The sequence below is a fragment of the Diadema setosum genome, chromosome 1, assembly GCF_964275005.1.
Source record: "Diadema setosum chromosome 1, eeDiaSeto1, whole genome shotgun sequence".
NCBI lineage: Eukaryota > Metazoa > Echinodermata > Echinoidea > Diadematoida > Diadematidae > Diadema > Diadema setosum.
Window position 1 is genome coordinate 43,603,196 of NC_092685.1, and position 17,310 is coordinate 43,620,505.

The 17,310-nt window shown below is 37.7% G+C and overlaps 1 protein-coding gene across 1 annotated transcript in view; it reads left to right on the forward strand.

Annotated features, from left to right (window-relative positions):
* LOC140238436 (uncharacterized) overlaps positions 1-17,001 on the forward strand; it is a 102,504-nt gene extending 85,503 nt beyond the window's left edge. Inside the window, exons 5-6 of the mRNA XM_072318374.1 lie at positions 15,986-16,062; positions 16,915-17,001. Coding sequence (XP_072174475.1) covers positions 15,986-16,062; positions 16,915-17,001 — 164 coding nt within the window. The remainder of the gene's footprint in view (positions 1-15,985; positions 16,063-16,914) is intronic.
* Positions 17,002-17,310: the final 309 nt, after the last annotated feature.

Genomic DNA, 17,310 nt, shown 5'->3' on the forward strand with positions numbered 1-17,310 from the left:
GAGGTTCTTATGGAATATTTAGTGCATATAACTGTCATAATTTCAATGTAGGCCTATATTGTTGTCTTCACAAGGAATCAGTTCATTATTATTATTCTTTATTATATTTTGGATCAAAAATTTGTCTTCCATTGATTGGTTAAAAGAGCTTCACGTGATTATAGGTATTTTGAACTATTTTAGAGTGTTGGTGTGTTTGACACTCCATGAAGTACTATTTGCAAAATGATGTCACTTTTATGACGACATTTTGCAAATAGTATATACTATTTGCAAAATGATGTCACAATCACCCTTCTTTACAATCAAGTGTACGTGGTCCGTCCACGTCCGGTCCCGGAATTCTAGTGTTCAGGTTTGCAGCGGCCATACGAGCGCTTGGATACATTGCGACGGGCAACTCTGGCGGTGCCACGGCTGCTACGTTTTTCAATTTCTGGTCTCTCGCACTGTTGCGTATTGCAGGCGCTGCGCTGCCGCCGCAGTGCGGCTAAGCCTAACTGCGACCAGCCCCAACACGCAGTGTTGCAGTGTAAATGTGTACACGGAGCGTCCCGGGGTTAGGCTAAGCCTATAATGATTTTCACTTTTTATTCAAATTTTTGATCCAAAATATAAAACAAATATACTTTGCCTAGTTTCGAGTTTCTTGTTAAAATTATGGGCCTCGGTGACTCCAAACTAGTACTATTCACTTCGGGGCTGCGCCCCTCAGTGAATAGTACTAGTTTGGAGTCACCTCTGCCCATAGTTTTAACAAGAAACTCTCAAGGCCAAGTATATTTGTATACTAGAAGCCAAACATTTGATACGATAGTTTATCAACATACAGTTGTACGTTATCAGACTAAAGCGTATTCCGGCATCATGTCACTTTAATAATGAATAGATATTCTCTTGTGTGTATATCCTCAAGTGAAATATTTGTCTAAGTTGTTTTTAATAAACTGCAATGCTGTTGTTACAACCTCAGTGCTCTGTGTGAACAGATATGAGCTTGTGAAGCAAAACCATGGTATATACTTTGGCACGGAGTCCCTGCCCATTTTCACTGCAACATGGAATGATCTGTGCCCTATTCACACAAGCCGAGAGGAACTGGGGGAGAAGTAAAGCGAGCCAGATAGCAGCCAAGAAAAACAGTCACCTAATCATTCCACTGGTTTACCCCGTTGAATGAGCAGTTAAGTGTCCCATTTGCCCCGTAGCCCTGCTGACCGCAACTAGGCTGATGAGACCGTGTCGCGTGCTCGATGCCACGGTGTCCTTAAGAATATATGTCTTAGAGATGAGTGGGTTATTGAGTGCGTATGGATAATTAGACTACAGTGTACATCATAGCCACCCCCCCCCCCCAGTTCCCCACATGATCATGTTTGTTTGCCTTGGATGCAACCACATGTCATGAGTATTCTCCATGTGGCGTGTGTGTGGCTTTGTGGCCGGAACTGTATTGTTTCATCTCCACTCTTTTGCATTTAAAGGCGAATGAAACCAAAATAAATGTTGATTGAGGGAATACAGCAATATATTTGTAGAATACATTACAATCAGCAGAGTTTTTAAGAAAACTGGATAATCCATTGAAAATAGATGAATTTTTACAGTTTTGGTACCACCATCACTAGATGAGAAGACTACAGCATTGTGATACCACACATGGGACAACAACATAAAGAAAATATAAACAAAATTCATCATATTTTAACTTTTTTCAATAGCATAGTACAAAGCACTGGACCTACCTCTTTCAGAAAGCAGGGGGAACAATATTATCCATAACATATGTCAGTGCTTAACAAGTTGAGAGAATGTATACTTTCATTTTTTTTTTTGTAATGAAATTTTGTGGAATCCTCTTTATATTTTGTTCATATGGTTGTCCTGCAATAACATCACAAACTGTAGTTAGTCTTTTAATCCAGAGATGGCAGCTCCAAAATTATAAGAATTCAGGACTTTTGAACAGATTGTCCACTTTTTTTTTAAACTTTGCTGATGCATTCCACTAATGCAATGTTGCTGCATTCCATAAACTCATGTGCATTTGGGTTTCATTCCCCTTTAACCATCTGTGAACCACCGCTTAAAAATGTCATCTTCATTGTGTACAAACAGATTGTTGATGGTAATGGCAGGATTAATGGTTTGAATCTATGGCATCACCTTGTGTTGACAGGAAAGGGGTGATGTGGAAGGAGTGTTATCTTAATACCAGTAGCAATTCATTCATATTCGTAGACTCAATCTATTTTTTTTCCCTCCTTGACTTTAGCTAAAACCTCTTCCCTGTACATGCATAAGATTTATTTGTTTGGTCAACACAGTCAGATGATCTATCAGGATTTTTGTGCTATATTGTACACTTTTGTGATTGTTACTAATGAGTACACTTTTGTGTTTGGTCCCAGCCTTGACAGTTCACCCTGAAAATTAGTTTGTGTCAATAGAAGCTGTGAAATGAGAGCTGGACAATGGAAGTTTGAGCAAATTCTGGTCAAAATGGAGAAAGTTGGGATTTTCTGAAGTTGTGATCATTCAGTATCTAGTGGCAACTCCGTGATGTAGCATGTACCTTCCATTTGGCCTGTCCCTAACATTCCTTAAAATTTCTTCTTCTTTTTTATTTCATCATTGATTGGTTGTGTAGAAAAATATTTACAATGCTTACAAGTATTAATGATGCATGTATGATTGAAAATGCACTTGATGGGAAAATTAAATTTCTTATTTTAAAGTACAAAGCAAATGAGAGAAGAATTCATATGTGACATCACAGAATTGCCCATTTGTGTTGAAAGATCACAACTTTAAAAAAAATCCTAACTTTCTTAGTTTCATCAGAATTTGTTCAACATTTTTTGTCCTGTTCCTCTAATTTTTCTCCTTCTGTTCACACAAACTTATTTTCAAGGTGGATTTCTGTGAAGCCTAATGGCAAATGCTGCTGCATTTCCTAAAATTGTAACATGGCCCTTTCTGCATTACAACTTGACTTAGTTTTTTGTTGTTGTTGTTGTTGTTGTTGTTGTTTTGTTTTGTTTTTGTTTTTTTTTAGGGTTCGCCCGTGTGATATTAGCATTAATCAGCCTATTTTCTTTCCCCAGCCCTGCTGGTAATGAGGCACTGTAGGCCAGCACAGGACCAAATCCAACCAGATTCTCTTGGCTGAGATTGAGGTAGTGGGCGGACCATGTGATTGGATTGTCAGACTCCTTGTCCTCTTTCCCTCGTAGTCATAATGGATGAACATGAAAGGGAAGAGATAAGATTCTGTTCTCAGAGCATCATACCAGCTCCCAACAGACAGACAGAAAGAGACACGCAGGCAGACGGTCACAATATGCTACATTTACATACATCGTTGTGCCCCTTATTTCGATGTCGTTCAAGAGGTTTCACATACAACAGTTGCTATCTATCATGTTTAGAAAGAGAGATATTTCCCTACAAATAAGATTTTGTGCAAAATAACGCAACTTAGGATAACTCACTCAGTTAAATTCAATTTGACCATTACTATATTTATTGAGGGAAGGTATAATGAGAATGAAAGGGCAAGGCTTGTAGATCTAGGCAAGTCTAAATCTTGGTCAAAGAATACAGAAGAATGTCAATAAAATTTCTTGTACCGGTAATTCCATAAAATTATTGAGACTTTATTTTGAATGGTATTGTGTAATTTATGACGCAGTTGTGAGGTAGTAGTCATAAGGGGGTGGGGGATACTTATCTACTTAGAGTGGCATTTAAAGTTGCCTAGTCAGTATGATCTAGGGGGCGCTTTCATGAATTGGATATGATTGACAATTTTTTTGGCAAATCCACTACAGATAACCTGTAAGTCCTTTGTCTAACAATGCTCTTGGCAAGGCATTGACGTGTCAAACGCAATCGAGTGATTGCTTTAGCATGTGCATGACTTGACTTCGTACCTAGTTTTCACACATGCATGTACCAATAGTTCTTAATTTTAGACACGATTGTAATGAGGCATTACTAATTGTATTTCAAATCAAGCATTCTTGCCGTATGAATGAAAACTGGAATAATGGAGGGTGATTTGAATCATTATTCCAATTATGTTTCAAATGGAGGTGTTTTTCAAACACGTTTTGCCAGAATTAAGTAGCGAAATGACTTTGTCAATGTCATTGTCCTCCAAACATGTTTTTGGGGGTTTTGGGGTGGAGGTTACGGTGACCTTTCAACCATTTCCGCAGAAAGACCGCACTCTTCAAATACTCGCATTGCAGTAAAAGCGTGCATTACTTACAGCTCAAGAGTGATCAATTGGAACTTTGAAAAGCACCAAACCCCCCTTCCTCGCTCTGAAACTCAAAAAACCGCAGAATCCGCAAAGCCTTCCTCAGGCGTGTGAAGGAACGATGATTTGAATCATAATTGCAATCATGTTTTTAATACAGCATTCAAATTAAGCACTACTGGTACATGTTAAAGCAAGGTCCATTGCCTTTTTGGTTTCAAGCTTTGTTGTTTACATTGGAAAGAAGTAATATTGTGGACTGGTCCCCTCCCCAATCATAACAGAATGGCAGCCAATATCAGTGTCAGCCAAATAATGTCCTTGGAGAAGTAAGGTGCATCATGAAACTTTCTCCAAGAATATAATGACATGTAGCTATTCATAAAGCAAATGAATCTATTCCTATTGACTCCCTCAAGATTTTTAGAGAATACTAATGTATTATTGAAACCCACTATTGCACAAATCGTGAACAGTTTTATTGATCACAGAATCAGGCTTATGGAGAGGACTTTATTCAAAATTTTGTTGCATTGTGTGGTCTCGCATTTCTTTCCAAGCTTGTTGCTGGCATCCAGCTGAGTTTAAAACGCAGTGAATTTGTAGTGTGCATGTCAGGTTGTTTATGTTGTGCACGCCTTTCTCATCAATTGCCAGATTTTCTGGGCTATATTAGGAAAGATTTTAGACAAATTGCACTTGCGGTGCAGTGAGAACCTGGTTTCTTGTGAAAAAACAACTCTTTGTTTGCACGGCATGTTATTTTAGAGCTTGTGCTCTCAAGAAAACCTGATGTCACAGAATCAGATAACCGTAAGCATGTTACATGGAATTTAGTTACATTGTAGACATGTTATCATGCTTCTTTCTTTTCAGAAAGTAATCCATACTCTGAACAAAAGTATGCAGTCTGTAGGTTTCAGCAAGGAGATGGAAGCCACCTCCCTGGTTTAAAGGTCCTGTTTACCTTTGGGAACAGTGATTTTAAAAATTTTCAAGATATCACATTTGATGCATATGTTTAGGTCTGTTGTATCACAAAACATCCTACCATATAAAATTTTCGCAATAAAGCCTAAAATATAAGGAGATATCAGTATTTTTCTCATTAAACCATAACTGTAGACGGTTTAGTGTGAAAACATTTTTATTAAAACTATTGTTTACATTTTGTCTACTTAACAATACTTAACATTGACTATACGAATTCAAATTTTTGCAGTGGTTGTTTCTATCCCAAACTCACATTTTGGAACTATTTTAAAGCACTAATGCTGGGTTTTTGTTTCATCTGCAAATGGTAAATTATGCCTTTAAGTGATGAGTATCTACTCGTACTGTGTGCACAAAAATCATAGGATGTATAATTGGTTATTTGCATGTTTCACATTGCAGCTTTGTAGGTCCCTACAATTCCCCCCCCCCCCCCCCCGAAATTTCATGCCATGAATGTTCCTGGTTTTACAGTAAATAGATTAAGCACAAACACCATACGAGCCCTCCCTCCCTCTCTCATACTCTTTTTCCATCCTTTCATCCTGGATGTCCATCCATCCATCCCCATGCTCAGTTTTAATGGAATTTGACCTCATTATCTCTTCCCCAGACTCTTATGCTCTTTTTACTCACGACACTCCAATACAGGGCTAAAAAATATTTTGGGAATGATTTATATGTGTATCCACCTTGGGGGTAACGAGAACACACCAACACTCATTCATACATCAAAGATGTTGGTGGAGAGCTGTGGAGAGCATCCCTATCCTCTGCCTCCACCCCTTGCATGCTCTTTGTGGACAGGAGATTAATCTATGAACATCACTCGGAACAGTGTTTAGTTGAAAATATTGTTTATGATTCTTCATGTAGCAGTAACACATGTCATAAGTTATGTTCACACCACATCTGTAATCTTACAAGTTTCAAACTTCAGTGATTAACTTGCAGTTGTACGCTATAGTATGATGCATGTCCGCATGACATCTAATCCTTTCATTTTGTATGGTAAGCCTTTATTTAAGGTATTTTGGTACCAAAATTTGTCTTTGATGGTTAGATATACAAAACAAGATTTCAAAATGATCTATGCCACTTGAGATGACTGAAACATTCAAAATGTAATAATGCATAAGGTAGCATAGAAATGTCACATTTTCATTGTTTTTTTTTTATACAGTTTAGGAATGCTGTAATTTCTTTCTTTATTTCTATCATTATTAAGCCGATATTTGTCTTTGATGGTTAGATATACAAAACAAGATTTCAAAATGATCTATGCCAGTTGAGATGACTGAAACATTCGAAATGTAATAATGCATAAGGTAGCATAGAAATGTCACATTTTCATTGTTTTTTTTAATACAGTTTAGGAATGCTGTAATTTCTTTCTTTTCTTTTTCTTCTTCTTTTTTTTTTGGGGGGGGGGGGGCATCTTACGCTGGTTTGAGCCCAAAGTTGACACCTGCTGCTGTCTTGACGAAAAAACATGTTGTGACAAAGTTAGTGAAAAATGAGAAGTTGAAGCTGAGGAAGACAACTGGCATTTTGTTGTTTGAGAAATGCACCGGAGGAAATCTCCTTCAAAACATTGCCTATTCCTCTCCTCCCAAAAGACGTCATTGATCCATGTGCTGGCTCCCCCCAAGACAATTGCGATGTGAATGCTAATCCAAGCCAAGTATATGTCACGCAGTTGGGAGAGCGATTCAGTCGTGTGCCTGTTTTGCAGCTCACACAGGCCAGGAAGCATGACGAACACCTGTACATACAAAGAATTGTCAATATATAGGTGACACTACTTTAGAAGAGTATAAGCTGGGTGTACTGATGTCTTTGTACCAGCTCGCATTCATTGCTCGTTGCTATTTTTGGGGTAATTTTTGTATGATAGGAGAGAAGAAATCTGGGGGGGGGGGATTTTTTATTTGCCTTAAAGTGATCAGCACAAGATATGTTGGACTGACAGTAAGCAGTTCGTCATGTCTGCTTGGCATGCAATTTGTGATATGTTTGAAAGTCTAGAGGTTTAATGCCCCCCCCCCCAAAAAAAAAAAAAAAAAAAAAAAACACCAAAGCTTATGAGCTTCTCTGATATAGATTTTTACATTTGTATTTGCATCTTTGAATTAAAAGAAAAGTTCTAAATGAATTGTAAATGTAAAAGATGCAGAACACTCTGTGATGAAAAACAGACATACAAATTAAAAATATAATTGCTGACTGTCGCCAAATAGACTGTTTCTGTAATGTATTACATTTCATAATGCTTCTTGTCATACAGTCCAGTAACGAAGCATTTCATTCACCTGCTCCTTCCAATTAAGTTCCTTAGGCAAGAATTCACTTAGTTCCTAGGCAGGGCAAGCCTCCTGTAAGCTTTGTTGTTGTTATGGGCAACTTCTGTGAATGCAGCATGCATAGAATTTGGATACATTACGGAAATTGTCTATTGTCAATGACCACATTCCATGTGATCGTCGTACAGCTTCAAAATCACAAAATTGGCATTGCAGGCAAAATGATTATAATCGTAACTTTTCACACTGCAAAAAGTCCAGTGTAAAATATGAAACACCGAGCTGGTGTTAAATTAACACCTCCGGGTGTCATTTCAAAATATAAGATTGTTTTTTTAACAGTTTCTAAGTTACTGCACTTCTTGTTAATTTTGAACTTCAACAAGACGATAAAGAATTTCTGATAAAGTACTTGATTTTCGAAAAAATGTGAAAACACATTTACACCACAGTAACACCAGGTGGTGTGGTCGGGTGTTATACCATTGAAATTAATACCACCAATATTGAATCAATACCATGCGGTGTCATTATTGAATTAACTCTAGCGCAGTGTCAAAAATATCACCAGCCACAGTGTCAAATTAACACCACGAAGTGCCAGGTGAACACTTTTTAACACCATCACAATACATTTTCTACACCTGTGGGTGTGGTCCTCTATTGAAGTTTGACCAGTGTTAGATTTAACACCCATGGTGTTAAATCTAACACCGATGTTTTTACAGTGCATGGAAGAATTAGAAATCAACTGACTTCTTTCTTGGAGGAAGAGTCAGCAAGGCAATAACTCAAATGCCTTAAACAAGAGTTGTGGAAGAAAGTTATCGTTAAAAGACTTGGGAAATCAGTTACAGTTGAACCTCTATTATCCGGCCTCCCTTTATCCGGATCTCTCTATTATACGGATGCAATCCCGCCATGATTTTATTTTTTTTTTTATATTATAATTACGGGAGGAAATTGGGATTTCCAACTCCATGAGAACTCCTACACAAACACACATGAATTACATATACTTGATACATTTCTTAATAATTATTTAGGTAAATCGTCCCAAGAATTTATAAAAGAAAATGATTTCATTCTTGCAAACACAAACCTCTATTTTGGGGTCTGTTACTGAGTGTAACAATGAAAAGGTTGCAGTATACACATTACTACATGTGGCAGAGACTCCAACTCTCACGTTTTCGACGGGAGATCTCCCGCCGAAAACCCATTTTTGCAGAATATCCCGTTCTCCCGCTTGAAATTTAATTTCTCCCTCCCTGGCTCTCTGTCTCCCGTTGGATAGGATTTCTTACTTATTTCTATCGTATGTTGGAAAAATAAGCCTTAGATAGCACCACAGAGCATCTAGAACGCACCCTGGGAATTTCGCGCTTCGCAAACATCAACTTTGAGTCTCCCGTTTGCTAGGGGTTTCAGGTGGGAGAATCTCCAGATCAGAAGGTGCTTTGGGTTGGAGTCTCTGCATGTGGTACTACAATGGGCTACATCAGTACATGTGTATGTATATGTACATGTATACAGCATTGAGTCTCCCATATCCGGCCAAATCCCTTATCCGGATGAGCCCCGGTCCAGACTTGTCCGGATACGAGAGGTTCAACTGTATATGCATACGGAGAAAGAGTTATTCCAGCCATATCAGTCATGTATCAATGCTACCTTTTTTTGAGGTATCCATAGGAAGGCACTGGAATTCATTTGAGACTCACAGGAGATTATCTAAAACTTTAAAGGGATGGTATAGTTGAGATGGGGGATTCAGATTTTAACTTCTTGCAAGATAATTAGAAACCACTTATGAAATATGAGAGAGTGTACAATTCTAAGAGCAACTCAAAGTTTAATTGATCAAATTGATTTGGAGATGGTGGAGATATCCAAAGATAAAAAATGGAAGTTTGTTTCGAGATATCTCAGCCATTTCAAGACCAATTTTCATCAAACACGTCAAAGATTTGTATGCCTTTTCATATTTCATAAGAAGTTTCTCGATCTCACACACACACACAAATAAAAACCTGGGGGGTGTTTCATCAATGTTTGTCAGCGCTGACAACTTGAATCACCATAGTAACAGTCAGTGACCAGAGCATCTCAGCCAATCAAAACCAAGGATTTTGCTGAAATTTGTCAGCACCGACAGTTGTCAGCGCTGACAAGCGTTGGTGAAACACCCCCCAGAAGCCCCATCTCAACCAAAACTGCACCATCCCTTTAAAAAATTCTGTTGGAATTTGATCAAGGTTTTTGTTATCTGTTGTTTTAGATTTGTTTTTCATCCATGATCTTTCAATAATTTTGATCTCTTTCTTCATCAATTTTCTTTGGTATTCCATGAATCACTGTCTTTGCATTCAAATCCCCAAAGCAAATACGATTTCTGCAATACTAGTAGCCTCCTTGCTACCTCAGAAGTAAACACCATGGTAACAATGGGGAATTCATGAAAGCTCATTGGTTGCTCATGTCCTTGATGATATTGTTGAGGGTTTCTAGCAGATCAGGTCATTACTGTCCTAGAAATCCTGGTGAAGAAAAAAAAAAAGAGAGGGAAAGGGAACTAAATAGAGTTTGCCTGTATAGAGAGCTTACATAGAATTAGAGAATCCCCAGCTGTTGCTAAAAAAGAAGTCAGTAAACCAGTAAGTCGTCTGAGTGGAGAGTATGAATCTCCTTCAGTGGGGTGGGGGGGGGGAGGAGGGTGGTGTCATTGAAGAGACAATAGGATGAGTTGCTGCATTACTGTGATGCACTCGGCTTCCACTGGGGATGAGAGACATCATATTTTCACGGTCGGCAGCCAGGAAAATTCACTCGAGTAGGCAGACCGTGTGATGTGTGTCGCATGAATATATGCAAAGCCCCACGGGCCGCCGCCGTACAGCGGGAGGCTACACGCTGCGGCGGAGGGTTTGCAGCATTGACAGTGTTTTGTTCGGCTGTGTTATTCATGACCCGGCTTGTTTATCACTATAGGAAATTAATCTTTCATTTCAGACCTTTGTGTTTGGCTTCTGATTAAATATTTTCAGTGCAGTCATGCTGCTGGATGATGTTAAGCTTCTTTGTTGTGACAGCCTTTGGTAGTTTTGTAAAACTACCAGGGAAAAACAAACAAATAAAAAGGTTTAGTGTTTTGCTTTGCCTCACTTCAGAATTCGGAAGAAAGGAAGCATACAAGTGTGAGAGAGTTAGGTTAGGATAGGGCACAGACCTTTACAGTCACAAGACCAGTAGGTGATAATTGCCAGTAGCTGTCCCAGTCCTATTTGCAAAATGTTTAGATATACAATGTCAATAGAAATCTAGGATGGTAGTCTTTGAAAGGTTAAAGCAGACAGGCAGTGTCTTTTGTCTGATCTATTCTGTCCGGTCAATCACCACCCACATTATTTGTCTACCCCTAAACGTGGTTTTGAGCCATTTCTTGTGATTCTGTTTCCTTTTTGCTAATCCATTCAACCTACAGTGAATGGGAATATGTATAATTATCGAACAAACAAACAAACAGATGCAACAGCAGAGCATCCTAATATTAATCAAAGATCATAAGAATCAGATCCCATGCCTCACAACAACATGTAATCCCACAATATATCTTTGTGTGTTATGAAAAGAGTATTGTACTTAAACATTACTGTAGATTGATAATGCTGTATCTATGCAAATCAATGCTTCAAAGAAAGGCATGTCAGTATGAATATTTCCAGCTGGTCTTGTATGTTTGTGCTTGAATATCATTTTCTAGTAAATCAAGAAGAAAATGGGGAGTAAATCAAGCTACAAAGTGTTCACAATGAGGCATGTCAGTGGAAGTGATCAGCACAAGATGTGTTTGATTGTGCGCAGCATACCTGCATTTATTGCTCACTACATGCTCATTACAGCTCACTTATTTGCATGTTCGTATCAACTGTACAAAATCTTCAGCAGAAGTGAGCAAAGCCTGACAATTTCATAAATTTCCCAATTTTTTATTTGATTGTGATGAACTTTTCACTGTTGTACTCAAATGATTTTACTCTTTCTTATGAGACTAAATTATAACTAGACTAAAATTCCTCTTTATTAAGCTTTTCACAGCACAGACATACATGGCCCTGTGGCTATTACTATCAGTGCTTCGTAAGAATGGCATATCTAAGTGTGTGTTAAAGGGGCTAGAGTAACATTTCATGCAGCAGAATAAAAAATGCAAATATCATGGCGTATTACTCCTGTGACCTCTGTCACATGCAAGCTGCTTACAATATAATTCAGGATCCAGCCAGAACGTTGTACTTTCCAAATTGAGAATAGTACAGAAATAAGTAATACGGCATTTTATTTAGCCGTCCATAAGTGTATTGTCAGCTTGGACCTGGCACTTTTGTCCTGTAAGGATGGACAGACGTAACAGTCGGCTAGCAGTGTGACTTTGACATTAGTGTCTTTAAGGTTCAGTTTACCTTTGGGAGCAGTGATTTCAAAAATGTTCAAGATATCGCATTTGATGCATATGTGTAGGTCTGTTGTATCACAGAACATCTTGTCATATGGGTCAATCCATGTCAAATCATCCAGTGCTTGTCACCCGACCCCCTCCGATTTTCTTAAAAATCGCACCAAATGTTCCCCAAAGTGTCTGACGGAAAATCCCAAAATATTTTGCCCCAAGGTCAATTGGTTGCTAAGATACAGCCTCACATAGCAACCGGTGCGCATTCCAAAAAATTAGTTAAAAGAAAATTAGGCATTTTTGATTGACTGTTTTAGCTTGGATATTTATGCAAAAGTGTTCATTATCTGGAAATTGAGAGAACTTTATAGTCTTTGCAAGAAAAACTGACTGTGACGCGAAATTGACTTTTCGTTAACGTGCACGTGGTCACCGAAAATGGTGTTAAATGTTAATTTTGAAAATTTGAATGCATATTTAGAAGCTAATATCTTCCACATTTCATCACCTTAGGTTCTAAAATATTATGCTGTTGAAGGCTTTGACTTGCTGAGTAATTTTGAAAAAAATCGGCGCATTCATGATCACCGTTTTTACGGAGAGCGCCCTCAAAGTTGACAAAAATGAAAAATGTGCCAAATTCAAGGTCACGGATCACCCTTCGTCCCACCTAGGAATAGCATCAATTTTTGTATATTGATAGACATTTACCTATATTATCTTGGGTTACCAAAGAAATTTTGCTCCCGAAATGTTCAATGGCAAATTTACCCCACCGAAAATGGTCGTAAATGGCCAAATTCCCACGTAATATCACATATTGGGTTTAGAGGACATTTCAAATGTCCACGCTTTCAAAATGAAAAGCACTAGCCCTGTGATATTTGCAGTAGGGATAGTCTGTTATACATATTTTAGTAATATATACCACAAAACACTTTTATAACATAATAATGACCTTGAAATTTAATCCAAAATTTGATAAAAACCAATAAATCGCTCCATTTTCCTCATTGCACTGCATGTAAATGTGTTTTGAAAGACTTTTCACAGAGCAATATTTCAAGAATTATGAAAGCTGACATTCTACCATATTAGGGTGCTAAACTATTTCTGCTCATCTTCCAGATTTAGTGTCAATTTGATCATGAATGTTATATCTTTGACCTTGAAGTGCTTCTAAAAATAGCTGTAAATTTGTTAACTACAAATTACACACACAACAGGTGTTTTATGGCATGATATACTTGTTATTCTTCCACAAACACAGAAGCTTTTTATGATGTAAATGTTATATACTGGAATTAATCTATACGTGTTTGCGAGATATGTTACAATTAATTACTCTGTTCTGACAATGACCCTCAATTTCAATCAAAAATGGGGATGGTAATATTTTGTGATTTTGTGTGCATTTCCTATGGAAAACAGTGCTTTTTGTGGTGAAACTCATAAAAACTTGACCATTTTTACTATCTTTCACTTTGATTGGTTAATTCTATTCTAGTTATGGTAGAAAAGTGGGCTGTGACAATTTCCAATAAAAAAAAAACATGGTTATGCTGCAGAAAATAAAAACAAAGAAATACATAAGAAATTCCAAAAACAAGAAAAAACATAAGAATTGAAATGATTTTGAAAGTTTTCATTAGGTACAGAACAAATTCCCCGAAAAAGAAGACTCTCAGTCCTTTTAATGTGTGTTTCACAGGCTAGAATACAAATTTTTTAATGTCCATAATTATCAATTATTATTACGTACTTTAATACAGGTCTTTATGGAGAGGAATAGGCATTTCTCATGATTTTGAAGGTCATAAATTGAGGGTCATTGTCAGAACAAAACAATTGATTGGAACATATCTTGCAAGCATGTATAGATTAATTCCAGTATATAACATTTACACTATAAATAGCTTTTGTGTTTGTGGAAGAATCACAAGTGTATCATGCCATAAAACACCTGTCGTGTGTGTACTTTGTAGTTTACAAATTTACAGCTATTTTTAGAAGTACTTCAAGGTCAAGGGTATAACATTCATGATCAAATTGACACAAAATCTGAAAGAAGAGCACAAATACTTTAGAACCTTAATATTGTAGGCTGTCAGCTTTCATAATTCTTGAAATATAGCTCTGTGAAAAGTTTTTCAAAACACATTTACATGCAGTGCAATGAGGAAAATGGAGCGATTTATTGTTTTTTTATCAAATTTTGGGTTAAATTTCAAGGTCATTATTATGTAATAAAAGTGTTTTGTGGTATACATTACTAAAATATGTATAACAGACTATCCCTACTGCAAATATCACAGGACTAGTGCTTTTCATTTTGAAAGCGTGGACATTTGAAATGTCCTCTAAACCCAATATGTGATATTACGTGGGAATTTGGCCGTTTACGACCATTTTCGGTAGGGTAAATTTGCCATTGAACATTTCGGGAGCAAAATTTCTTTGGTAACCCAAGATAATATAGGTAAATGTCTATCAATATACAAAAATTGATGCTATTCCAAGGTGGGACGAAGGGTGATCCGTGACCTTGAATTTGGCACATTTTTCATTTTTGTCAACTTTGAGGGCGCTCTCCGTAAAAACGGTGATCATGAATGCGCCGATTTTTTTCAAAATTACTCAGCAAGTCAAAGCCTTCAACAGCATAATATTTTAGAACCTAAGGTGATGAAATGTGGAAGATATTAGCTTCTAAATATGCATTCAAATTTTCAAAATTAACATTTAACACCATTTTCGGTGACCTCGTGCACGTTAACGAAAAGTCAATTTCGCGTCACAGTCAGTTTTTCTTGCAAAGACTGTAAAGTTCTCTCAATTTCCAGATAATGAACACTTTTGCATAAATATCCAAGCTAAAACAGTCAATCAAAAATGCCCAATTTTCTTTTAACTAATTTTTTGGAATGCGCACCGGTTGCTATGTGAGGCTGTATCTTAGCAACCAATTGACCTTGGGGCAAAATATTTTGGGATTTTCCGTCAGACACTTTGGGGAACATTTGGTGCGATTTTTAAGAAAATCGGAGGGGGTCGGGTGACAACTTTTCTGAAAATTGGATGATTTGACGTGGATTGACCCATATAACATTTTTGCTATAAAGCCTAAAATATAAGGAGATATCAGTGTTTTTTCTCAATAAACCGTAACTGTAGACAGTCTAGTCTGGAAGCATTTTTATTATAACCATTGTTCACATTTTGTGTATTTAACAACACTTAACACTTAACATCGATTATACAGACTCAAAGTTTTACAGTGGTTGTTTCTATCTCTAACTCACATTTTAGAACTATTTTGAAGCGCTAATGTTGGCTTTTTGTTTCATATGGAAATGATGAATTATGCCTTTAAACCTACTTTTGTAAAGCATTGTTAGTATCCTGACTCATGGGTGCGGTAGGGAGGGGGATGGGGTTATGATGGGGAGTAGGCCTGGTAGTTTGAAATGATGATCAACCAAATAAATATAATATTGAACTTCACTTAACATTTCCAAGAAAAAGTCCTCATTGACAGCCAACCCCCCTACCCCATTCTGATTTTAGCTCACCTGAGGCTGAGGTTTAAGTGAGCTATTGTGATCATTATTCATTGTTCAGTGTCCGAAAGTTAATTTGCGATACTCAGGTGAGTGCGGTACGTCCCCTGTCTTTTGTTATCAAATGTGATCCGGAAGTAATGTGTCATATATACCACACTAATGATATGTCATGGTATCGGGCAAGCTGTGTCAGCCTTTGCAAAGCTATGAAAGATTGCCTGTAAATGTTCTTTCATTTTTGCAATGCAGGACTGAGTGAAACAGATGCCCTCAACCAATGTTGTGTCAAAGTACCGTTGCTCTGCGGAATATAAACTCTCCTAAAACATGGCGCTGAGGTTGGAATTCACAGAAAAGTGTGACATGGTATCACTGATGCAATTTTCTCCTGTTTTGTCGCTTACAGGTGACCTGATGACCAGCCTGCTATGGTACTACCGTCCAGAGCATACCGAGGCAGGGAGACTGTCATTTCATCTACAGGTGAGGCACTCTTGCTTACCCTTCCCTAAAGGAAATTATATTTCTTTTTTTTTTATTAAAAAATGAGCAATAGGCTTATTTGCTTTTCAAGTTGTTTGGACAGTTTTCCCCACCAACCTTGAAAAGAGCATTTTGGTTCATGTGTTCCTGCTTGATACATTTTTTTCTCTCATAATCCATGTTGTATGCATTAGCTGTTGCTATGTCCGGCAAGCTCCAGGCAAACTTTCTAGTTTATATCACCCATTGTTGTAAGGTATCTCATGATTTTTTTTTTTTTTTTAAAGCAGTAGATGACAGGTTCAAATCCTACTAGTTCCTTTTCCAGGATGTTTGAAAAATGTAGATCACCAGTTATACTCTTTCAAATACACTGTACATTCGTACAGAGGGTGGCAATTGATGAAAAGTCAAAGCACCATCTTCATCCGTCAGCATTAACATTGTTTCTTTTATCCATTCTATGACTATTTCAACATTATTGAGCGATTCCTATAATCACAACAGAGTAGCAACAAATCAACTTCAAGTGTTTCAGCTGGTGCAATGGTAGTTGTTGTCTGGGTAACAAGCAATGATTGCAACTTTATAAAAAGAGAGTATAGCCTACAGGTATTTTCTTCTGCAGTAGTCTCGATGGTTGTATCCTTTTAGATTCAGAATGAAACTACCACCAAGTTTTTAGGAAGTCATATCAAAGCTGGTAAAATGCACCATGCATGTCTCTCTATTTTTGACCACAACAAAAACAACACCACTCCCATTCCATCCATCTCAAAGTAATTTATCATTCTTTCTTGGATGAAGATGTCTCCCAAGTCATCATCTCATTGTTTAACCCCTTGTGCACAGGCTGTGATCCCTCACTGTGCCATGATGGTTAAAGACGGTGAGGTGGCTGAGTTTGTAGCGCATCTGCCTCCTAATCAAATGGCATAGGTGTGAGTCCCAGGGAGTCAAGCTGAGCAATGTTGTGTGTAATCATATCATCCCCTCCAGTAAGAGGCAAAATACCCCTGTCCCTAGGAAGGGATATAAAGAATGGAGGTCTTGTGTGTGAGGGAGTCACATCTCGTGCACATAAAAAGATCACACTTTACTTCCTTGCAAAGAGCAGGATGCAAACATGAAGTAGTAGTATGCCCCACATACCAACACCAGAAAACAGATGAATGATGCTGATGACCTCTCATGGTTCGTCCCAGGTGACTAGCAGTAGTGAGCCCAGTGTATCATTTTGGCACATTT